Genomic DNA, 26,442 nt, shown 5'->3' with positions numbered 1-26,442 from the left:
ATATTACTGGAGAGACACACAGAGCTCACAAACAGCCTGCCTATGTTACTGGGAGAGACACACAGAGCTCACATCCAGCCTATATTACTGGAGAGACACACAGAGCTCACATCCAGCCTATATTACTGGAGAGACACACAGAGCTCACATCCAGCCTATATTACTGGAGAGACACACTGAGCTCACATCCAGCCTATATTACTGGAGAGACACACAGAGCTCACACTTAGCCTATATTACTGGGAGAGACATACAGACCTCACATCCAGCCTATATTACTGCGAGAGGCACACAAACCTCACATCTAGCCTATATTACTGGAAGAAACACACAGACCTCACATCCAGCCTATATTACTGGGAGAGACACACAGAGCTCACATTCAGCCTATATTACTGGTAGAGACACACAGAGCTCACACTTAGCCTATATTACTGGGAGAGACATACAGACCTCACATCCAGCCTATATTACTGCGAGAGACACACAGACCTCACATCTAGCCTATATTACTGGAAGAAACACACAGACCTCACATCCAGCCTATATTACTGGTAAAGACACACAGAGCTCACATCCAACCTATATTACTGGGAGAGACACACAGAGCTCACATCCACCCTATATTACAAGGAGAGACACACAGACCTCACATCCAGCCTATATTACTGGGAGAGACACACAGACCTCACATCCAGCTAATATTACTGGGGGAGAGACACACAAAGCTCACATCCAGCCTATATTACTGGGAGAGACACATACAGCTCACATCCAGCCTATATTACTGGGAGAGACACACAGACCGCACATCCAGCCTATATTACTGGGAGAGACACACAGAGCTCACATCCAGCCTATATTACTGGGAGAGACACACAGACCTCACATCCAGCCTATATTACTGGGAGAGACACACAGAGCTCACATCCAGCCTATATTACTGGAGAGACACACAGAGCTCACATCCAGCCTATATTACTGGAGAGACACACAGAGCTCACAAACAGCCTATATTACTGGTAGAGACACAGAGCTCACATCCAGCCTATATTACTGGGAGAGACACACAGCTCACATCCAGCCTATATTACTGGGAGAGACACACAGAGCTCACACTTAGCCTATATTACTGGGAGAGACATACAGACCTCACATCCAGCCTATATTACGGCGAGAGGCACACAAACCTCACATCTAGCCTATATTACTGGAAGAAACACACAGACCTCACATCCAGCCTATATTACTGGGAGAGACACACAGAGCTCACATTCAGCCTATATTACTGGTAGAGACACACAGAGCTCACACTTAGCCTATATTACTGGGAGAGACATACAGACCTCACATCCAGCCTATATTACTGCGAGAGACACACAGACCTCACATCTAGCCTATATTACTGGAAGAAACACACAGACCTCACATCCAGCCTATATTACTGGTAAAGACACACAGAGCTCACATCCAGCCTATATTACTGGGAGAGACACACAGAGCTCACATCCACCCTATATTACTAGGAGAGACACCCAGACCTCACATCCAGCCTATATTACTGGGAGAGACACACAGACCTCACATCCAGCTAATATTACTGGGGGAGAGACACACAAAGCTCACATCCAGCCTATATTACTGGGGGAGACACACACAGCTCACATCCAGCCTATATTACTGGGAGAGACACACAGACCGCACATCCAGCCTATATTACTGGGAGAGACACACAGAGCTCACATCCAGCCTATATTACTGGGAGAGACACACAGACCTCACATCCAGCCTATATTACTGGGAGAGACACACAGAGCTCACATCCAGCCTATATTACTGGGAGAGACACACAGCTCACATCCAGCCTATATTACTGGGAGAGACACACAGAGCTCACATCCAGCCTATATTACTGGGAGAGACACACAGACCTCACATCCAGCCTATATTACTGGGAGAGACACACAGAGCTCACATCCAGCCTATATTACTGGAGAGACTCACAGAGCTCACATCCAGCCTATATAACAGGGAGAGGATACACAGACCTCACATCCAGCCTATATTACTGGGAGAGACACACAGAGCTCACATCCAGCCTATATTACTGGAGAGACACACAGAGCTCACACTTAGCCTATATTACTGGGAGAGACATACAGACCTCACATCCAGCCTATATTACTGCGAGAGGCACACAAACCTCACATCTAGCCTATATTACTGGAAGAAACACACAGACCTCACATCCAGCTTATATTACTGGGAGAGACACACAGAGCTCACATTCAGCCTATATTACTGGTAGAGACACACAGAGCTCACACTTAGCCTATATTACTGGGAGAGACAAACAGACCTCACATCCAGCCTATATTACTGCGAGAGACACACAGACCTCACATCTAGCCTATATTACTGGAAGAAACACACAGACCTCACATCCAGCCTATATTACTGGTAAAGACACACAGAGCTCACATCCAACCTATATTACTGGGAGAGACACACAGAGCTCACATCCACCCTATATTACTAGGAGAGACACACAGAGCTCACATCCAGCCTATATTACTGGGAGAGACACACAGACCTCACATCCAGCTAATATTACTGGGGGAGAGACACACAAAGCTCACATCCAGCCTATATTACTGGGAGAGACACACACAGCTCACATCCAGCCTATATTACTGGGAGAGACACACAGACCGCACATCCAGCCTATATTACTGGGAGAGACACACAGAGCTCACATCCAGCCTATATTACTGGGAGAGACACACAGACCTCACATCCAGCCTATATTACTGGGAGAGACACACAGAGCTCACATCCAGCCTATATTACTGGAGAGACACACAGAGCTCACATCCAGCCTATATTACTGGAGAGACACACAGAGCTCACAAACAGCCTATATTACTGGTAGAGACACAGAGCTCACATCCAGCCTATATTACTGGGAGAGACACACAGCTCACATCCAGCCTATATTACTGGGAGAGACACACAGAGCTCACACTTAGCCTATATTACTGGGAGAGACATACAGACCTCACATCCAGCCTATATTACTGCGAGAGGCACACAAACCTCACATCTAGCCTATATTACTGGAAGAAACACACAGACCTCACATCCAGCCTATATTACTGGGAGAGACACACAGAGCTCACATCCACCCTATATTACTAGGAGAGACACCCAGACCTCACATCCAGCCTATATTACTGGGAGAGACACACAGACCTCACATCCAGCTAATATTACTGGGGGAGAGACACACAAAGCTCACATCCAGCCTATATTACTGGGAGAGACACACACAGCTCACATCCAGCCTATATTACTGGGAGAGACACACAAACCTCACATCCAGCCTATATTACTGGGAGAGACACACAGAGCTCACATCCAGCCTATATTACTGGAGAGACACACAGAGCTCACATCCAGCCTATATTACTGGAGAGACACACAGAGCTCACAAACAGCCTATATTACTGGAAGAGACACACAGACCTCACATCCAGCCTATATTACTGGAGAGACACACAGAGCTCACAAACAGCCTGCCTATGTTACTGGGAGAGACACACAGAGCTCACATCCAGCCTATATTACTGGAGAGACACACAGAGCTCACATCCAGCCTATATTACTGGAGAGACACACAGAGCTCACATCCAGCCTATATTACTGGAGAGACACACTGAGCTCACATCCAGCCTATATTACTGGAGAGACACACAGAGCTCACACTTAGCCTATATTACTGGGAGAGACATACAGACCTCACATCCAGCCTATATTACTGCGAGAGGCACACAAACCTCACATCTAGCCTATATTACTGGAAGAAACACACAGACCTCACATCCAGCCTATATTACTGGGAGAGACACACAGAGCTCACATTCAGCCTATATTACTGGTAGAGACACACAGAGCTCACACTTAGCCTATATTACTGGGAGAGACATACAGACCTCACATCCAGCCTATATTACTGCGAGAGACACACAGACCTCACATCTAGCCTATATTACTGGAAGAAACACACAGACCTCACATCCAGCCTATATTACTGGTAAAGACACACAGAGCTCACATCCAACCTATATTACTGGGAGAGACACACAGAGCTCACATCCACCCTATATTACAAGGAGAGACACACAGACCTCACATCCAGCCTATATTACTGGGAGAGACACACAGACCTCACATCCAGCTAATATTACTGGGGGAGAGACACACAAAGCTCACATCCAGCCTATATTACTGGGAGAGACACATACAGCTCACATCCAGCCTATATTACTGGGAGAGACACACAGACCGCACATCCAGCCTATATTACTGGGAGAGACACACAGAGCTCACATCCAGCCTATATTACTGGGAGAGACACACAGACCTCACATCCAGCCTATATTACTGGGAGAGACACACAGAGCTCACATCCAGCCTATATTACTGGAGAGACACACAGAGCTCACATCCAGCCTATATTACTGGAGAGACACACAGAGCTCACAAACAGCCTATATTACTGGTAGAGACACAGAGCTCACATCCAGCCTATATTACTGGGAGAGACACACAGCTCACATCCAGCCTATATTACTGGGAGAGACACACAGAGCTCACACTTAGCCTATATAACTGGGAGAGACATACAGACCTCACATCCAGCCTATATTACGGCGAGAGGCACACAAACCTCACATCTAGCCTATATTACTGGAAGAAACACACAGACCTCACATCCAGCCTATATTACTGGGAGAGACACACAGAGCTCACATTCAGCCTATATTACTGGTAGAGACACACAGAGCTCACACTTAGCCTATATTACTGGGAGAGACATACAGACCTCACATCCAGCCTATATTACTGCGAGAGACACACAGACCTCACATCTAGCCTATATTACTGGAAGAAACACACAGACCTCACATCCAGCCTATATTACTGGTAAAGACACACAGACCTCACATCCAGCCTATATTACTGGTAAAGACACACAGAGCTCACATCCAGCCTATATTACTGGGAGAGACACACAGAGCTCACATCCACCCTATATTACTAGGAGAGACACCCAGACCTCACATCCAGCCTATATTACTGGGAGAGACACACAGAGCTCACATTCAGCCTATATTACTGGTAGAGACACACAGAGCTCACACTTAGCCTATATTACTGGGAGAGACATACAGACCTCACATCCAGCCTATATTACTGCGAGAGACACACAGACCTCACATCTAGCCTATATTACTGGAAGAAACACACAGACCTCACATCCAGCCTATATTACTGGTAAAGACACACAGAGCTCACATCCAACCTATATTACTGGGAGAGACACACAGAGCTCACATCCACCCTATATTACAAGGAGAGACACACAGACCTCACATCCAGCCTATATTACTGGGAGAGACACACAGACCTCACATCCAGCTAATATTACTGGGGGAGAGACACACAAAGCTCACATCCAGCCTATATTACTGGGAGAGACACATACAGCTCACATCCAGCCTATATTACTGGGAGAGACACACAGACCGCACATCCAGCCTATATTACTGGGAGAGACACACAGAGCTCACATCCAGCCTATATTACTGGGAGAGACACACAGACCTCACATCCAGCCTATATTACTGGGAGAGACACACAGAGCTCACATCCAGCCTATATTACTGGAGAGACACACAGAGCTCACATCCAGCCTATATTACTGGAGAGACACACAGAGCTCACAAACAGCCTATATTACTGGTAGAGACACAGAGCTCACATCCAGCCTATATTACTGGGAGAGACACACAGCTCACATCCAGCCTATATTACTGGGAGAGACACACAGAGCTCACACTTAGCCTATATTACTGGGAGAGACATACAGACCTCACATCCAGCCTATATTACGGCGAGAGGCACACAAACCTCACATCTAGCCTATATTACTGGAAGAAACACACAGACCTCACATCCAGCCTATATTACTGGGAGAGACACACAGAGCTCACATTCAGCCTATATTACTGGTAGAGACACACAGAGCTCACACTTAGCCTATATTACTGGGAGAGACATACAGACCTCACATCCAGCCTATATTACTGCGAGAGACACACAGACCTCACATCTAGCCTATATTACTGGAAGAAACACACAGACCTCACATCCAGCCTATATTACTGGTAAAGACACACAGAGCTCACATCCAGCCTATATTACTGGGAGAGACACACAGAGCTCACATCCACCCTATATTACTAGGAGAGACACCCAGACCTCACATCCAGCCTATATTACTGGGAGAGACACACAGACCTCACATCCAGCTAATATTACTGGGGGAGAGACACACAAAGCTCACATCCAGCCTATATTACTGGGGGAGACACACACAGCTCACATCCAGCCTATATTACTGGGAGAGACACACAGACCGCACATCCAGCCTATATTACTGGGAGAGACACACAGAGCTCACATCCAGCCTATATTACTGGGAGAGACACACAGACCTCACATCCAGCCTATATTACTGGGAGAGACACACAGAGCTCACATCCAGCCTATATTACTGGGAGAGACACACAGCTCACATCCAGCCTATATTACTGGGAGAGACACACAGAGCTCACATCCAGCCTATATTACTGGGAGAGACACACAGACCTCACATCCAGCCTATATTACTGGGAGAGACACACAGAGCTCACATCCAGCCTATATTACTGGAGAGACTCACAGAGCTCACATCCAGCCTATATAACAGGGAGAGGATACACAGACCTCACATCCAGCCTATATTACTGGGAGAGACACACAGAGCTCACATCCAGCCTATATTACTGGAGAGACACACAGAGCTCACACTTAGCCTATATTACTGGGAGAGACATACAGACCTCACATCCAGCCTATATTACTGCGAGAGGCACACAAACCTCACATCTAGCCTATATTACTGGAAGAAACACACAGACCTCACATCCAGCTTATATTACTGGGAGAGACACACAGAGCTCACATTCAGCCTATATTACTGGTAGAGACACACAGAGCTCACACTTAGCCTATATTACTGGGAGAGACAAACAGACCTCACATCCAGCCTATATTACTGCGAGAGAGACACAGACCTCACATCTAGCCTATATTACTGGAAGAAACACACAGACCTCACATCCAGCCTATATTACTGGTAAAGACACACAGAGCTCACATCCAACCTATATTACTGGGAGAGACACACAGAGCTCACATCCACCCTATATTACTAGGAGAGACACACAGAGCTCACATCCAGCCTATATTACTGGGAGAGACACACAGACCTCACATCCAGCTAATATTACTGGGGGAGAGACACACAAAGCTCACATCCAGCCTATATTACTGGGAGAGACACACACAGCTCACATCCAGCCTATATTACTGGGAGAGACACACAGACCGCACATCCAGCCTATATTACTGGGAGAGACACACAGAGCTCACATCCAGCCTATATTACTGGGAGAGACACACAGACCTCACATCCAGCCTATATTACTGGGAGAGACACACAGAGCTCACATCCAGCCTATATTACTGGAGAGACACACAGAGCTCACATCCAGCCTATATTACTGGAGAGACACACAGAGCTCACAAACAGCCTATATTACTGGTAGAGACACAGAGCTCACATCCAGCCTATATTACTGGGAGAGACACACAGCTCACATCCAGCCTATATTACTGGGAGAGACACACAGAGCTCACACTTAGCCTATATTACTGGGAGAGACATACAGACCTCACATCCAGCCTATATTACTGCGAGAGGCACACAAACCTCACATCTAGCCTATATTACTGGAAGAAACACACAGACCTCACATCCAGCCTATATTACTGGGAGAGACACACAGAGCTCACATTCAGCCTATATTACTGGTAGAGACACACAGAGCTCACACTTAGCCTATATTACTGGGAGAGACATACAGACCTCACATCCAGCCTATATTACTGCGAGAGACACACAGACCTCACATCTAGCCTATATTACTGGAAGAAACACACAGACCTCACATCCAGCCTATATTACTGGTAAAGACACACAGAGCTCACATCCAGCCTATATTACTGGGAGAGACACACAGAGCTCACATCCACCCTATATTACTAGGAGAGACACCCAGACCTCACATCCAGCCTATATTACTGGGAGAGACACACAGACCTCACATCCAGCTAATATTACTGGGGGAGAGACACACAAAGCTCACATCCAGCCTATATTACTGGGGGAGACACACACAGCTCACATCCAGCCTATATTACTGGGAGAGAAACACAGACCGCACATCCAGCCTATATTACTGGGAGAGACACACAGAGCTCACATCCAGCCTATATTACTGGGAGAGACACACAGACCTCACATCCAGCCTATATTACTGGGAGAGACACACAGAGCTCACATCCAGCCTATATTACTGGGAGAGACACACAGCTCACATCCAGCCTATATTACTGGGAGAGACACACAGAGCTCACATCCAGCCTATATTACTGGGAGAGACACACAGACCTCACATCCAGCCTATATTACTGGGAGAGACACACAGAGCTCACATCCAGCCTATATTACTGGAGAGACTCACAGAGCTCACATCTAGCCTATATAACAGGGAGAGGATACACAGACCTCACATCCAGCCTATATTACTGGGAGAGACACACAGAGCTCACATCCAGCCTATATTACTGGAGAGACACACAGAGCTCACATCCAGCCTATATTACTGGAGAGACACACAGAGCTCACAAACAGCCTATTTTACTGGTAGAGACACAGAGCTCACATCCAGCCTATATTACTGGGAGAGACACACAGCTCACATCCAGCCTATATTACTGGGAGAGACACACAGAGCTCACACTTAGCCTATATTACTGGGAGAGACATACAGACCTCACATCCAGCCTATATTACTGCGAGAGGCACACAAACCTCACATCTAGCCTATATTACTGGAAGAAACACACAGACCTCACATCCAGCCTATATTACTGGGAGAGACACACAGAGCTCACATTCAGCCTATATTACTGGTAGAGACACACAGAGCTCACACTTAGCCTATATTACTGGGAGAGACATACAGACCTCACATCCAGCCTATATTACTGCGAGAGACACACAGACCTCACATCTAGCCTATATTACTGGAAGAAACACACAGACCTCACATCCAGCCTATATTACTGGTAAAGACACACAGAGCTCACATCCAGCCTATATTACTGGGAGAGACACACAGAGCTCACATCCACCCTATATTACTAGGAGAGACACCCAGACCTCACATCCAGCCTATATTACTGGGAGAGACACACAGACCTCACATCCAGCTAATATTACTGGGGGAGAGACACACAAAGCTCACATCCAGCCTATATTACTGGGAGAGACACACACAGCTCACATCCAGCCTATATTACTGGGAGAGACACACAGACCGCACATCCAGCCTATATTGCTGGGAGAGACACACAGAGCTCACATCCAGCCTATATTACTGGGAGAGACACACAGAGCTCACATCCAGCCTATATTACTGGAGAGACACACAGAGCTCACATCCAGCCTATATTACTGGAGAGACACACAGAGCTCACAAACAGCCTGCCTATGTTACTGGGAGAGACACACAGAGCTCACATCCAGCCTGTATTACTGGTAGAGACACAGAGCTCACATCCAGCCTATATTACTGGAGAGACACACAGAGCTCACATCCATCCTATATTACTGGAGAGACACACAGAGCTCACATCCAGCCTATATTACTGGAGAGACACACAGAGCTCAAATCCAGCCTATATTACTGGAGAGACACACAGAGCTCACATCCAGCCTATATTACTGGAGAGACACACAGACCTCACATCCAGCCTATATTACTGGAGAGACACACAGAGCTCACATCCATCCTATATTACTGGGAGAGACATACAGACCTCACATCCAGCCTATATTACTGCGAGAGGCACACAAACCTCACATCTAGCCTATATTACTGGAAGAAACACACAGACCTCACATCCAGCCTATATTACTGGGAGAGACACACAGAGCTCACATTCAGCCTATATTACTGGTAGAGACACACAGAGCTCACACTTAGCCTATATTACTGGGAGAGACATACAGACCTCACATCCAGCCTATATTACTGCGAGAGACACACAGACCTCACATCTAGCCTATATTACTGGAAGAAACACACAGACCTCACATCCAGCCTATATTACTGGTAAAGACACACAGAGCTCACATCCAGCCTATATTACTGGGAGAGACACACAGAGCTCACATCCACCCTATATTACTAGGAGAGACACCCAGACCTCACATCCAGCCTATATTACTGGGAGAGACACACAGAGCTCACATCCAGCCTATATTACTGGGAGAGACACACAGCTCACATCCAGCCTATATTACTGGGAGAGACACACAGAGCTCACATCCAGCCTATATTACTGGGAGAGACACACAGACCTCACATCCAGCCTATATTACTGGGAGAGACACACAGAGCTCACATCCAGCCTATATTACTGGAGAGACTCACAGAGCTCACATCCAGCCTATATAACAGGGAGAGGATACACAGACCTCACATCCAGCCTATATTACTGGGAGAGACACACAGAGCTCACATCCAGCCTATATTACTGGAGAGACACACAGAGCTCACATCCAGCCTATATTACTGGAGAGACACACAGAGCTCACAAACAGCCTATTTTACTGGTAGAGACACAGAGCTCACATCCAGCCTATATTACTGGGAGAGACACACAGCTCACATCCAGCCTATATTACTGGGAGAGACACACAGAGCTCACACTTAGCCTATATTACTGGGAGAGACATACAGACCTCACATCCAGCCTATATTACTGCGAGAGGCACACAAACCTCACATCTAGCCTATATTACTGGAAGAAACACACAGACCTCACATCCAGCCTATATTACTGGGAGAGACACACAGAGCTCACATTCAGCCTATATTACTGGTAGAGACACACAGAGCTCACACTTAGCCTATATTACTGGGAGAGACATACAGACCTCACATCCAGCCTATATTACTGCGAGAGACACACAGACCTCACATCTAGCCTATATTACTGGAAGAAACACACAGACCTCACATCCAGCCTATATTACTGGTAAAGACACACAGAGCTCACATCCAGCCTATATTACTGGGAGAGACACACAGAGCTCACATCCACCCTATATTACTAGGAGAGACACCCAGACCTCACATCCAGCCTATATTACTGGGAGAGACACACAGACCTCACATCCAGCTAATATTACTGGGGGAGAGACACACAAAGCTCACATCCAGCCTATATTACTGGGAGAGACACACACAGCTCACATCCAGCCTATATTACTGGGAGAGACACACAGACCGCACATCCAGCCTATATTGCTGGGAGAGACACACAGAGCTCACATCCAGCCTATATTACTGGGAGAGACACACAGACCTCACATCCAGCCTATATTACTGGGAGAGACACACAGAGCTCACATCCAGCCTATATTACTGGAGAGACACACAGAGCTCACAAACAGCCTGCCTATGTTACTGGGAGAGACACACAGAGCTCACATCCAGCCTGTATTACTGGTAGAGACACAGAGCTCACATCCAGCCTATATTACTGGAGAGACACACAGAGCTCACATCCATCCTATATTACTGGAGAGACACACAGAGCTCACATCCAGCCTATATTACTGGAGAGACACACAGAGCTCACATCCAGCCTTTATTACTGGAGAGACACACAGAGCTCACATCCAGCCTATATTACTGGAGAGACACACAGAGCTCACATCCAGCCTATATTACTGGAGAGACACACAGAGCTCACATACAGCCTATATTACTGGAGAGACACACAGAGCTCACATCCAGCCTATATTACTGGAGAGACACACAGAGCTCACATACAGCCTATATTACCGGGAGAGACACACAGAGCTCACATACAGCCTGCCTATGTTACTGGGAGAGACACACAGAGCTCACAACCATCTTATATCCAGCCCTTAATACTGTGATGTTTCACCTCCATAGAAAATCTGATTTCTGGATCAGGCTGTCAATTTAAAGCCAAAAATGCATAAATTAATGAAAATCACATTTTGAGACTTAGGAAACAATTCAATCAATTAAAGGCAAATCAAATTAGTCTTTAATTTTCCAATAAGATTCTCACCTCAGATTCTCACAAGTAAATATATTGTTCCAATTGTCTTTACGTGGCTCCAGATAGGTTTAAAGGTGTCTTTTATTGGGGAACAACCTACATTTAACATCTGACATATAAAATAGTGGCAAATAAAAAAAAATTATGGGGGCTCCCTAAGCCAAAACTCTTAAAAATTTCTTTTGACCCTATCTAAAAATGTCTTCTCAGAATCTCTAGGTTTTCTCATTTCTGTTATGACTAACTGCAATACTCACACTTGGCCACTGGATGTCACTGTTGCTATCTTTTTAAAATCTTTATCACATCTTTCCTGTATATATACTTGGTATATGGAGCATTTAATGAGATCTCCATTTTTCATGTTCTGTCCTTATGACAAGTGGGCATATACTTTTGTGTGGATACATTTAAAATGACAGTAGGCAATTTGAGAATTCCAATAGTCCGGCGCTGGTTTCTGTTAATTTGTAAAGTAATACATTGAAAAATGAAAGTAAATGTTCATTTAGCAGTCTCTTCTGATTATAAATATGTTAATATGAGCTGGATATGATTTTTTTTTTATTATTTTATTTATATTTTATTATTATTATTATTATTATCAATATTATTATTATTATTATTATTATTATTATTATTATTATACTTTGCCTTCCTGTACGGTCTCTAGCTTCAGAAACGCAGATCTTAATAATTGCTTAAATACTGAAGGGCCATTTACACGCTGCGAAATCGCTAATGATATATCGTTGGGGTCACGGTGTTAGTGACGCACATCCGGCGTCGTTAGCGATATTGCAGCGTGTGACAGCTAGGAGCGACGATCAACGAGCACAAAAACATCAAAAATCGTGGATCATTGACACGTCGCTCCTTTACGAAATATTGTTGGTGGTGCATGTCGCTGGTTGTTCGTCGCCCCTGTGGCATCACACATTGCTATGTGTGACACCGCAGGAACGATGAACATCTCCTTACCTGCCTCTGTGAAGCCCCACAAGTGCAGTGTCGGTGCATTACCTTCAGGGACTCCACTCGGCTGGATCCTGTCACAGGTAGGAGATCTTCTATTTAGGATTGTCGTGACGCCACTCTCAGAATTGCGGTCAGTGGAGACCGCCACTGCAGATTAAGGGATGCCTGGGGCTGATGGTGGGTGCAGTCAGTTGTAATAGCCTCCTGAGAGTGAGGCAAGCCCCAGGGCCCTGTGTAGGTGTGTAGAACCACAAGGCGCAGAATAACTCAACACAAGCAGAATGTCTTTCAGGGGTTTTACTCACTGTTGATGGCAGGGTGAGTAACCCGGGCGTAGCTGGGATGAACCAGGCTGGAACCAGGTATCCTTCAGGCTGACTGATGAGGGTGACTACCGACTCGCCTTCCTTAGCCCTTCTGTGGTTTGTGGTAACCCCGACTTTTAGTCCCTATGGGGGTCACCCAGGGAAGTAACTGCTCCCCTCGTTTGTTTGCCGTTTGCTTGTCGCCTGGACCAGATCACTCCAGCTGCTTGCCTCCTGTGAACTATGGGCCCTAACTGTGGCTACGTGGCTGCGGCTTTTGGGGTGTTGTGGCGTGGGCTTTGAGGGCCCCACACCGGCAGGTTTAGCAAGGAAAGGTGGATCTATCCCCGCACCGGGATCTGCCGCCCGTTTGGGCCTGGTACTCCCTGACAGTCTCCGTACTTTCCACTACGCGGCTCTCTCTCCAGCTGTGTGTGGGGTTCGGGCAGCACTACCAGGTGACCGTTCTCCCCCGTCAGTAGTCACTGCGCGGACGCTGTTAGACTGCAACAGCTCCAGGGTCTGCTTCTGCTCTTCCTGAGCTGCACACTAAACTGGCTCACTCGTGGGACCTGCACTGCTGCTCCTGTCTGAGCTCCACTTCCATGCTCCTCACTCCTCCACACTCTGCTTCAGACTGTTTACTCCTCCTTCTCTTTTCCCCTTGTGCCTGCCTACGCCACCTAGCAACCAGGCTCTCTACCACACCCCTTGAGTGGAGATGGAGGCTTCGCCCCCTCCACTCCTCAAGTGGAGGTGAAGGCTTTGCCCCCTCCTGGGATCCCCAGGGGTCCTCTCAAAGGTACATGTGTGAGACCTGATCACTATGCGCCTGTGTAGTCACACCTCGGTCAGCCTTCTGGATTACCTGTTTGTACTGTCCCCAGCATGGGTGCAGTACTCAGTGGTGCCTGACCAGGTCAGGGGCGCCACATTCCCCCTTAGTTATCACCAGCACGTCCTCGGGCTGCAAGACAACATTTTAAAATGCATAAAACAGTAAAACATGGTAAAACGTTTTAAAACCACCAGGTACCATACATCACCACCCTCCACCCACAAGTCCGTTAACCCACCCTAAACCCCTTTCAGGAGGCAGGTCACCGGTTTCTTTTGGTAACCAGGTCTGGGCCATCCACTTCCCCAGACCTTTCCTCCAATCTGCCTCTCCCGTTGGCCGCGCCTTCAGCCACTTCTGGCAGGATGTAGAGGCGGCTTTCATGGTCTGGTGGTTTCAGGGTATACCTGGCCTGGTGGAGCCGCGCCTTCAGCCTCTTCTGGCAGGATCCAGAGGCGGCCTTCACAGTTGGTGCTGACCAGGTACCCTCTTTGTGGTGGAGAGCCAGGCCCCATGAACAGGCATGCTCCCTGGTTGCAGGCGAGCCAAGGCCCCATAAACGGACGTGCTCCCTGGTTGCAGGTGAGCCAAGCCCCTAAACAGGCTGGCTCTGGTGGTGGTACCTCTGGGGTAACCATTTACACTGCGAGAGTTTGTGGCTATAGCCAGTTCATAGCCTTAAGGTTCATGGGTTTCTCACATTAGTTCATGTGGGCGCATTTCTTAAACATTAACGTTGCAAAACTTTTCAAAACTTTAACTTGCTGTACTTCTTTCTTTACTTTACATAGATTCCTCCTTACCAGGGCTTGGGCCTGTAGGGCTGCAGCACCTGTTGCTTTCTCCATCTCTGTCTTTTCCTTCTTCTTCTGTATCTGTTTCTTTTTCTGTATCTGTTTCTTTTTCTGTTGAGACAGCAGGTACACTGTAGGGATTTCTGGAACATGGTGTAACATCCAATGCATACCATCCTCTTTCTCCTTGGTGCATGGTGAATTCCACTGAATCTCCCATCCGTAGGTTCCTTCCTGGATGTCCTCTGGGCAAATGGGCTCTAACGTCTCTTCTGTTAACAAAGATGCCTTCCTTCATACCAGGAGCTACTATGAAGCCATATCCTGATTTCAAGCTGAAGTCTTCTACTACACCACGACAAAGTGGACCTCTAACCTGGGATTTGGCCCTTCTCAGGAACCGTTTCTCTTCCAAGTCTCTGGCCATGACTTCGTCTTTCTGCTCTGGAGACTGCGGTGCAGGGGAAAACCTTGTTCTGCTACGGCGCCGTGTCCTACGGGCTGGGTTCTGCTGGGTTGCGGCTTCACTGTTTGCAGGCTCCCAGGTGAGGTACCTGGACAGATCTTCTTCAGCAGAGGGTATCGGGCTTTCTTCATCCCAGCGGGAATACGGCAGCATCTCTGGCGCGGGGCATGGATCCACTGCTGATGGCTCCGGGGTCAGCTCCTCAGCTTCCTGGCCTCCTCTCCCCCTTAGTTCTTCAGAGCACTCCTGTTGTGGCAGCGCCGGGGATGGGTGGCCATCAGCAGGCCCAGGCGGGGGACTCTTTGGCATGGTTGCTGCAGAAGTCGCCTTGGGGGTGTGCGGAGGGAGCAGATACCGGTCCACCATCTCCTGTGGGAACTGGGCCTCTAGATCAGCCTTCAGCTTCCAGTATGCGGGGTCCTCTCCTATCAGGGACTTCCTAGCAGGGACTTCCTTAGACTGGGGAGCGGTGTCTGCTCTGGCCTTGCAGGCCGAGGTAAACAGAGGTACATTCTTGTCTTGGCGGGCCGAGCAGGGCATCGCTGCGGCGGCCTGAATTGGCGTCGCAGCTGCGATGGGATCTGTGCAGGCTGGGCTGGGCGTCGCTGCAGCGATCGGAGCTTGGCGGGCCGCACCTGGCGTGGCTGCGGCCTGGTTCAGCACCTCGCCTGCGGCGTGGATGAGCGTCGCTGCTGCGGTGGGGTCTTGGCGGGCCGGGCAGGGCATCGCTGCTGCGGCCTGGTCCTGCGTCGCCGCGCCGGGCGCCTCTTCAGGGACCGCGGGCGTGGCAGCAGGGGTCGGGGCACTCGCGCTGGCAGGGGCAACACTGGACTCACCCATCGGTGGCACCATCGGGGTCTGAGTCGTCGCCGCTCGGTCTGGCACTCGTCGCGCAGCTTTTTCCTCATAGGCCTGCACCGCGGCAGCCATCTCCAGAAGCTCCGTGCGTTCCTCTCTGATCTGCTCTACGACCCGGGTCTCCAGTCGGTCGCAGAACTGGGCAAGCTCCCGATACCACCAGGCAGCGGAGCCTGGTTCTGGGTTTCTGCGTTCAGACGCCATTTCCTCTGCGCCTTCTTCTGCACGATTTCCCAGCAGCGGACTCGTCGCTGCCTCCAGTAGCAGGCTCTTCAGTTTCTGCTCTGCCTCTTCCAGCAGCAGGCTTCTGGCTCCCTTTCTGTCCCGACGTCTCTGAACGCCTCCGCTCTCTTCACTTGCGAGGTCAGGACTCTGCAGGGGATCTCTGGGTAGCCACACCTCTTCGTGGGCGGTAACTTCTCCCAGCGCGGGCTGCTGTTGTTTTTCAGCGCGCTTTTCATGGTGGCAATATGGCGGCGCTTCCAATTTTCCAAGCGGACCGCCCAGGCACATGGTCACCTGTCTGAACAGGTCTAGTCCTTATCCTGTTCGTGACGCCAGATGTGAAGCCCCACAAGTGCAGTGTCGGTGCATTACCTTCAGGGACTCCACTCGGCTGGATCCTGTCACAGGTAGGAGATCTTCTATTTAGGATTGTCGTGACGCCACTCTCAGAATTGCGGTCAGTGGAGACCGCCACTGCAGATTAAGGGAGGCCTGGGGCTGATGGTGGGTGCAGTCAGTTGTAATAGCCTCCTGAGAGTGAGGCAAGCCCCAGGGCCCTGTGTAGATGTGTAGAACCACAAGGCGCAGAATAACTCAACACAAGCAGAATGTCTTTCAGGGGTTTTACTCACTGTTGATGGCAGGGTGAGTAACCCGGGCGTAGCTGGGATGAACCAGGCTGGAACCAGGTATCCTTCAGGCTGACTGATGAGGGTGGCTACCGACTCGCCTTCCTTAGCCCTTCTGTGGTTTGTGGTAACCCCGACTTTTAGTCCCTATGGGGGTCACCCAGGGAAGTAACTGCTCCCCTCGTTTGTTTGCCGTTTGCTTGTCGCCTGGACCAGATCACTCCAGCTGCTTGCCTCCTGTGAACTATGGGCCCTAACTGTGGCTACATGGCTGCGGCTTTTGGGGTGTTGTGGCGTGGGCTTTGAGGGCCCCACACCAGCAGGTTTAGCAAGGAAAGGTGGATCTATCCCCGCACCGGGATCTGCCGCCCGTTTGGGCCTGGTACTCCCTGACAGTCTCCGTACTTTCCACTACGCAGCTCTCTCTCCAGCTGTGTGTGGGGTTCGGGCAGCACTACCAGGTGACCGTTCTCCCCCGTCGGTAGTCACTGCGCGGACGCTGTTAGACTGCAACAGCTCCAGGGTCTGCTTCTGCTCTTCCTGAGCTGCACACTAAACTGGCTCACTCGTGGGACCTGCACTGCTGCTCCTGTCTGAGCTCCACTTCCATGCTCCTCACTCCTCCACCCTCTGCTTCAGACTGTTTACTCCTCCTTCTCTTTTCCCCTTGTGCCTGCCTACGCCACCTAGCAACCAGGCTCTCTACCACACCCCTTGAGTGGAGATGGAGGCTTCGCCCCCTCCACTCCTCAAGTGGAGGTGAAGGCTTTGCCCCCTCCTGGGATCCCCAGGGGTCCTCTCAAAGGTACATGTGTGAGACCTGATCACTATGCGCCTGTGTAGTCACACCTCGGTCAGCCTTCTGGATTACCTGTTTGTACTGTCCCCAGCATGGGTGCAGTACTCAGTGGTGCCTGACCAGGTCAGGGGCGCCACACCTCCACCGGCAATGAGGAAGGAAGGAGGTGGGCGGTATGTTCCGCTCGCTCATCTCCGCCCCTCCTCTTCTATTGGACGGCCGTTTAGTGACATTGCTGTGACGCCGAACGCACCTCCCCCTTGAAGGAGGGATTGTTCGGTGTCTCCAGCGACGTCGCAGAACAGGTATGTGCATGTGACGCTGTCATAGTGATAATGTTCGCTACGGCAGTGATCACCAAATGTCGCACCAACAACGGGGCCGGGTGCTATCACTCGCGACATCGCTAGCAATCGCTAGCGATGTCGCAGCATGTAAAGCACCCTTTAGTTAAGCTGTGGAGGTGATCGAAAATAATAAGGTATGTATCTCCATCAGATGTTAAATGCAATAGTAGAAAAGTAGGAAAATTTAAATAAAATAAAAAAATTATATATATATATATATATATATATATATATATATGGTATATATCACACATTATTTTGATATTTTTTGCTATTGTTCACTCTAAAGGGTGCTTTACATGCTGCAACATCGCTAGCGATTGCTAGCGATGTCGAGTGTGATCGCACCTGCCCCCTTCATACGTGCGACATGTGGTGATCGCTGTCGTAGTGAACATTATCGCTACGGCAGTGTCACACGCACTTACCTGTTCAGTGACGTCGCTGTGACTGCCGAACAATCCCTCCTTCAAGGGGGAGGTGCGTTCAGCGTCACAGCAGCGACATTAAGCGGCCGGCCAATAGAAGAGGAGGGGAGGAGATGAGCGGCCGCGACATGCCGCCCACCTCCTTCCTTCCTCCTTGCCGGTGGACGCAGGTAAGGAGATGTTCGTTGTTCCTGCGGTGTCACACACAGCGATGTCTGGTGCCGCAGGAACGACGAACAACCAGCGGCATGCACCACCAACGATATTATGAAAAGGAGCGACGTGTCAACGATCAACAATTTTTGCCGTTTTTGCATCGTTGAGCGTCGCTCCTTGGTGTCACATGCTGCGATGTCGGTAACGGCGCCGGATGTGCGTCACAAACACTGTGACCCCGACGATATATCGGTAGCGATGTCGCAGCATGTAAAGCCCCCTTAAGTTGCTAAAAATGGTGCACCCAGTTCATAAATATTGCAGAAACTAAAAAATGTTCCTTATTTTTGTCTTTTTGTTTGCGACTTTACAAAATGTCTCAAAAATAGTTTGCAAAAACACCACCAAACATAAAATGACTCCAGCGGGGGAGGACTGTGTAACATTTGTGCAAAAAAATTGTGACTTTTTAAAAAGTCGTAATGAATCAGAAAGAAATGATCTGAAAAGCCTAAACCTCGCCCACGTTGGCAAAAAGGAAGACACAAAATAGACGTTAGCAACTATTACCGTTAGGCTGGAGTCACACTTGCGGGAGACTCGCGCGAGTCTCACATCACATCACCCGGCACGGCCACACACTCTCCTGACAGGAGCGGGTCAGCTGCATGTATTTCTATGCAGCTGAGATGCTCTTGTCCGGAGAGCTGAAGGCCATGTCGGGTGATGTGATGCAAGACTTACAAGAGTCTCTCACAAGTGTTACTCCGGCCTTACTCAAGAGATTTAACAGAGTAAACAAGAAAATCAACACCCAAAGATTCGCAGGTGTAGAGGCGCTGATTGAGTCAGATTTAGAAAAATGACTCAATCATGACTCACCAGGTTAAAAATTTTAGGTAGGACTTCTTAAAGGGGACTTGTCACTTGTCATAAATATGCATATAATTTAGCTTATATAAATGCTGCCGTTCTTCTGAATTTGGCATAGTTTTCCTTTTCTTCTTGCACCTCTCCGTTCCAGAGATATGGCCTTTTATTTCATGGCTGTAAGCCTAGTTTTGCATTGTTACTTTGTAAAAACTAAGTTGGTGTGGTCTTGAATTCTTCTTTGTGGGCGTGCTTCCCATAAGACCACACCCTTTTGAAAACAAATCCATACTTATATGCAAAGAAGAAGAGGCCATATCTCAGGAACGGAGAAGAGCAGGAAGAAAAGAAAAATATTGCTGGATTCATGAGAACATGGGCATTTACACTAGGTAAAAAAACCCACATATTCATAGCAAGCGACAAAACCCTTTTAACCCCAAAAATTGAAGTGATACAAAAATTAAAGCCTCTAACAAGTGTAGTTAATGAGTCAAGAAGCAGAACTGAGCTTGTCTTCTCAAACCCATGACAAAATATTATCTACAGTCTCCCATAGGTTTGCGTTGCCTGATACATTATCTGTGAGTGACCACAAGGGATAAAAAACTAAAAGTTCACCAATAAACTTAGCCCTGCTACATGAGCAAATGGCAATCTCAGCTCTGCCCCTTTCACAAAGCAAATCCAAGAGACATGGAGAGCAGTGGAAAACAATGAATTATCCACCAAGAATACGATCTGATTTACTCACATCAAACTCATTGAGGGCGGCAGCGAGCTCCCCGATGCCCGTGTGACCCTGTTTCTCATCAGTGGGTGACGTGGCCTGGGCGGCATTTGAGATGCCAGCGATCGCCTCCTGCACTTGTTTGAACACATAGTCCCGGTTGGCTCTAGTGGCCGCCACGTCAGGGTGGCGCAGGAAGGCTTGTGACGCCGTGTACAACATTGTGGCATTCTTCTTCAGAGCCCCGCGAGCTGCTGCCATCTCATCCCTGCAGTGAGGGTCCTTCAATTCCTGCAGAAAGGAAGAACAGAAGAAAACGATGGTCAAACTGTGTTACATATAGTTACATAGTTACATAGTTACTTAGGTTGAAAAAAGACCTAGGTCCATCTAGTTCAACCTTCCTCCACCAGTTCTACATTTAGTCACTAAGTCATTTATAACCAACAATGTTGTGTAGTGAGGAAATCATCCAGCCCTGATATAAAAGCTGTTATAGTATCTGCCATTACTACCTCTTGTGGTAGTGTATTCCACAGTCTGACTGCTCTAACTGTAAAGAACCCTTTCCTATTTAGCTGTCGGAATCGCTTTTCTTCCACTCGCAGTGAGTGCCGCCTGGTTCTTAGTATTGTCTTTGGAAGGAATAAGTCATGTGCCAGTCCTTTATATTGACCACACAAGTATTTATACATATAAATGAGATCTCCTCTGAGACGTCTTTTTTCTAAGCTAAACATATCTAACTTTTTCAACCTGTCATCATATCGGCGGCCTCCATTCCTTGTAGTAATCTAGTTGGCGCCTTTGAACTGATTCTAACTTCTGAATGTCCTTTTTAAAATGTGGAGCCCAAAACTGGATCCCGTATTCCAGATGTGGCCTTATAAGTGATTTATAGAGGGGTAATAATACGCTGGGGTCACGGGATCTAATCTCTCTTTTTATGCACCCTAAAATCTTGTTTGCTTTTGCAGCTGCTGCCTGACATTGAGAGCTGCTGCTCAGCTTATTTGTAATGAGAATACCCAAGTCCTTCTCCTGTTCTGTAGTCCCGAGTTTACTTCCATTTAATGTATATGCAGCTATAGGATTACTCCGTCCTAGGTGCATTACTTTACATTTATCAACATTAAATCTCATTTGCCAAGTATCTGCCCATTCTGACATCTTATCTAGATCTTTTTGTAATATTATACTATCCAGGTCTGTGCTGGAGAGGGACTGCTACATTGTTACATACAGAAAATGCAGGGACTGCTACATTGTTACTACCAGGAGACACACAGATTGCTACATTGTTGCTACGTGGAGATACACAAATGCTACATTGTTATTTCCAGGAGATATGCGGACTGTTACATTATTACTTCCGTAAGATAAGAAGTCTGCTACATTGGTACTTCCAGGAGATACGCGGACTTCTACATTGGTACATCTAGGAGATAAGTGACTGCTACATTGGTACATCTAAGAGATAAGCGACTGCTACATTGGTACTTCCAGGAGATACGTGGACTGCTACATTGGTACATCGGGGCGGCACGATGGCTCAGTGGTTAGCACTACAGTCTTGCAGCGCTGGAGTCCTGGGTTCAAATCTCACCAAGGACAACATCTGCAAGGAGTTTGTATGTTCTCCCCGTGTTTGCGTGGGTTTCCTCCGGGTTCTCCGGTTTCCTCCCACACTTGAAAGACATACAGATAGGGACTCTAGATTGTGAGCCCCAATGGGGACAGTGTTGTCAATGTATGTAAAGTGCTGTGGAATTAATAGCGCTATATAAATTAATAAAATTATTATTATTATCTAGGAGATACGCGGACTGCTACATTGGTACATCTAGGAGATACGCGGACAGCTACATTGGTACATCTAGGAGATAAGCGACTGCTACATTGGTACATCTAGGAGGTACGCGACTGCTACATTGGTACATCTAGGAGATACGCGGACTGCTACATTTGTACATCTAGGAGATACGCGGACTACTACATTTGTACATCTAGTAGATATGCGACTGTTACATTGGTACATTTAGGAGATACGCGACTGCTACATTGGTACATCTAGGAGATACGCAGACTGCTACATTGGTACATCTAGGAGATACGCGGACTGCTACATTGGTACATCTAGGAGATACGCGGACTGCTACATTTGTACATCTAGGAGATACGCGGACTACTACATTTGTACATCTAGTAGATATGCGACTCTTACATTGGTACATTTAGGAGATACGCGACTGCTACATTGGTACTTCCGGGATATACGAGGACTGCTACATTGGTACATCTAGGAGATACACGACTGCTACATTGTTACTATCTGAAACTTCACAGACAGCTCTATTGTTACTTCCTGGAAATCTTCCACGAAATCGCTTGTGTCATTCATTGACTTCCATTATACTTGGGTGTTTGAGGCATATCCATCTGAGCATCTGACTGCTGGTTACAAATACCGAGCACCCGATCATGGCAGTGCCTGCTTATCACTAGTTAAACATACCAAGCACCCAGGCATGGTAGTGCTCGCTCATCAATAGTTACAAGTACTGAGCACCCTGCATCTCCGTGCAGAAAACTACAGGGTTTTTTTTTGCCAAGAAATGCAGATTTGGTGCTGAAATTTCTACACCATATTCCTGCACCCAATCTACTCCTCCTGGCAAAAAAAAAAATCATCAAAACCTTTTGTGTTATGATGTGCTTTTGATACACTTTTACCAGGAGGTGTATATTGGACATATGAATATGCTGTAGAAATTTCAGCACCAAATCTGCATTACTTGACAAAAATCCCACTCAGTTTTCTGCAAAGAGATGCAGATCTGCGAACTCAGTGACCTCACCTGAGGTGAGGTCACTGAGTTCATTGAGGTCCTCTGAAGTCAGGTTACCTGTGGTAACAGGTGCAGGGCTGTGGGAACCTCCAGCTGTGACTGCAACTAACCTGAGTTTCATCACCCCTCATCGCTGTGGCTCATTTTCTGCCTGAAGTTACAGCGTGCTCTCATGTTCTATGGGAACACACTGTCAGTTATCATGTTGCAGAGCTGTAATCGTCGTGGGACCTTGTGTGGATTACGTTGGACCTGGGAGTTTTGTGAGTTAATAAAGTGGTGAAAGAAAATGCTTTTTTTTGTATTTTATTTCAAATAAAAGATTTTTTTTGGTGGTTGTGTTTATTTACTTTCACTTAGAGATTAGTAATGGGGGGATCTCATAGACACCTCCCCATTACTAATCTAGGGCTCAGTGGCAGCTGTGAGCTGTCATTAACCCCTTATTACCTTGATTGCCACTGCACCAGGGTAATCGGGATGAGTTGTGTAAAGTTCTGGAATTGTCGCATCTAAGGGATGTGACAATCTGTCGTTGGCTGCAGGCTGCTATTTTTAGGCTGGGGGGCCCAAAAGTCTCCCCAGCCTGTGAATACCAGCCCCCAACTGTCGGGTTTTATCATGGCTGGGTATCAATACTAGGGGGACCACACACCGTTTTTTAAAATTATTTATTTATTTATTTTTAAAAGACGCATGCGGTCCCTACAGCCAAGATAAGCACACGGCAGGGGGCTGCAGCCTGTACTGTGGGCTTTAACTGTGCTGGCAACAATATATGAAGGGACTGCATGCCATTTTTTTAAATATATTGATTTATTTTACACCAGCAGTATAAGGATGAAGACAGCGTGTGTGATTCCAAACAATTACAGATGCGGTCAGAGAGGGTGGGGGCTGACTGTGGCCAATCAGAGATGCCAGTGGACGGGAAAGCAGTGAATATGTCTGAGGGATAATGAGCAGCCCCAGAAGTAAGCATTGCAGCTGCAGGGAGATTTGGTAAGTCCTGCTTTAACCATTTTGGTTCCTTTTTTCACATGGCTGTGACTGGGCCAGGAGAAGATGGTTTCTGCAAACCAAACATGTACTGTTCCAAAACAAACTTTTCGGTCAAATGTTCGGTTTTCCAATCCCGACCCGCTCCAGCCAAGGATCGAATGATTTTGAAATTTTCCGGTCTTTGTCGACCAAGATCGCTCATTTCCAATTAAGATTATGAAGCAGATGATGGGAGTGATGATACACGTAACGAAGATTGGAAAGATAACTGAGTAAGACTGAGGTCTACTGAGGAGCAAACGCCCGGTTTGGAATGTAAGTTATGTAGCGCCCCTGAAGCCATCAGGGAGCTACAAGGTTCTGTATCCCCCCCAGGCAAGGCCTACCCCCTTAGGGACACAGAACCTCAGTGCCGGTAGCACCAAACACCCAGGTAATCCCAGTTTTCCCCGACATTCCCCCATACAATGGTACTTAGCTAGGGTGGGGAAATGGATGGCCGCCTAGAGGTGGAGCCACTCCAGTCCACTAATTGAGCAGGTGGGAGGGGCGGACTGTGGAGAGCAGTTAGGAGAGTATTCAGTCTAGAGTTGACAGCCGGTGAAGGTGGAGGTGAAGTGACACCCTGACTTGGGTTGACAGTGACCTGGTACCCAAGAGAGGTGGTTGCCGGTAAAGTTTAGTGGAGTACTCCCGGAACTACGCACCGACGGGGTACAGGACCCTAGGACAGGAAAGAGCTTCAAACGGACCTGTTAACACCTGCATGGCAAGGGGACCATCAAGGACCTTGCTGACCCTAAAGAATCGGAAGGCTGAGTAGCAAAGGGAGAACCGGGGACAGGACCAGAGACTCCCTCCCCACAAGGTTCACGCTACCGTCAGACGGACAGAGGTGGACAAATCACAGAACGGAGACCCCCAGTGTTCTATACCACGGGGACCCACTTACCAGAGACAGGTGCAGGTGAGGAAGGTATTAGAGAACCAGACTGGCACTGGGACGAAGGGGACCTGGAGGCGAAACCAGCCGGCCTCGGGCAACCAGTTAACATCCAAAGTGAGTAAACCAGTTGCACTGAATACCTGTCTGGACTCCTTCTTCTGACGCCCACTGCACCATACACCCGCTGGGGCAATACCCTACTTGCAGAGGGTCTACCATGCTAGCTGCCAATACCATCAGCCCCAGTAGAGACATTCTGCACCGGCGGCTCCCTACATATAGCCGCAACACCGCAAGTGCCATCACGAATAAACTTTATTCACCAATCCCCTGTAAATATCCCCTTTACAAAAAGGGCCCAGGGCACGGAACCGGGTAACGACCACCATCGTGACATTCCCAATAGAGACACTGCCCGGAACAGAGTACCCCATATCCCTGGGTGCTACAGATACGGTACTCCATAGTCCATAATCCTAGTAGATAGTGACTGGAAACACACCTTGACGAAGGCCATACAAATGATCACTAAATAAAAGGCCCATATCTCTGGAACTGTAAGTTGTATTTATTAAACAAACATACAGATAGGGAACTTAGATTGTGAGCCCCAATGGGGACAGTGTTCCTGATGTATGTAAAGCGCTGCGGAATATGTTAGCGCTATATAAAAATAAATATTTATTAAAAAAAATAAAAATAAATAATACTCAGTGGAGCAGCAGGAGTAAACTAAGCAAAAGTAAGTATCACCTGGTGAAAAATCCCAATTAAATGGAATCTGCCAGCAACTTTTTGCTATGTAGTCTTAAGGCAACATGAGGAAGGGCTGAGACCCTGATTTCAGTAATGTCACTTACTAGGTTGATGTTACTTCACTACAATT

The 26,442-nt window shown here is 47.8% G+C and overlaps 1 protein-coding gene across 2 annotated transcripts in view; it reads right to left on the bottom strand.

The window, feature by feature from the left end:
- Nucleotides 1–26,442, bottom strand: part of CTNNA2 (catenin alpha 2) — a 3,064,502-nt gene that overhangs the window by 2,342,198 nt on the left and 695,862 nt on the right. For both annotated transcript variants that reach the window (XM_075346593.1, XM_075346583.1), the window contains exon 6: nt 20,784–21,050. In XM_075346593.1, the coding sequence (XP_075202708.1) occupies nt 20,784–21,050 (267 nt within the window). The remainder of the gene's footprint in view (nt 1–20,783; nt 21,051–26,442) is intronic.

The sequence above is a fragment of the Anomaloglossus baeobatrachus genome, chromosome 1, assembly GCF_048569485.1.
Source record: "Anomaloglossus baeobatrachus isolate aAnoBae1 chromosome 1, aAnoBae1.hap1, whole genome shotgun sequence".
In the NCBI taxonomy this organism is placed as follows: Eukaryota; Metazoa; Chordata; class Amphibia; order Anura; family Aromobatidae; genus Anomaloglossus; species Anomaloglossus baeobatrachus.
This window is presented reverse-complemented; position numbering and strand designations above follow the sequence as displayed.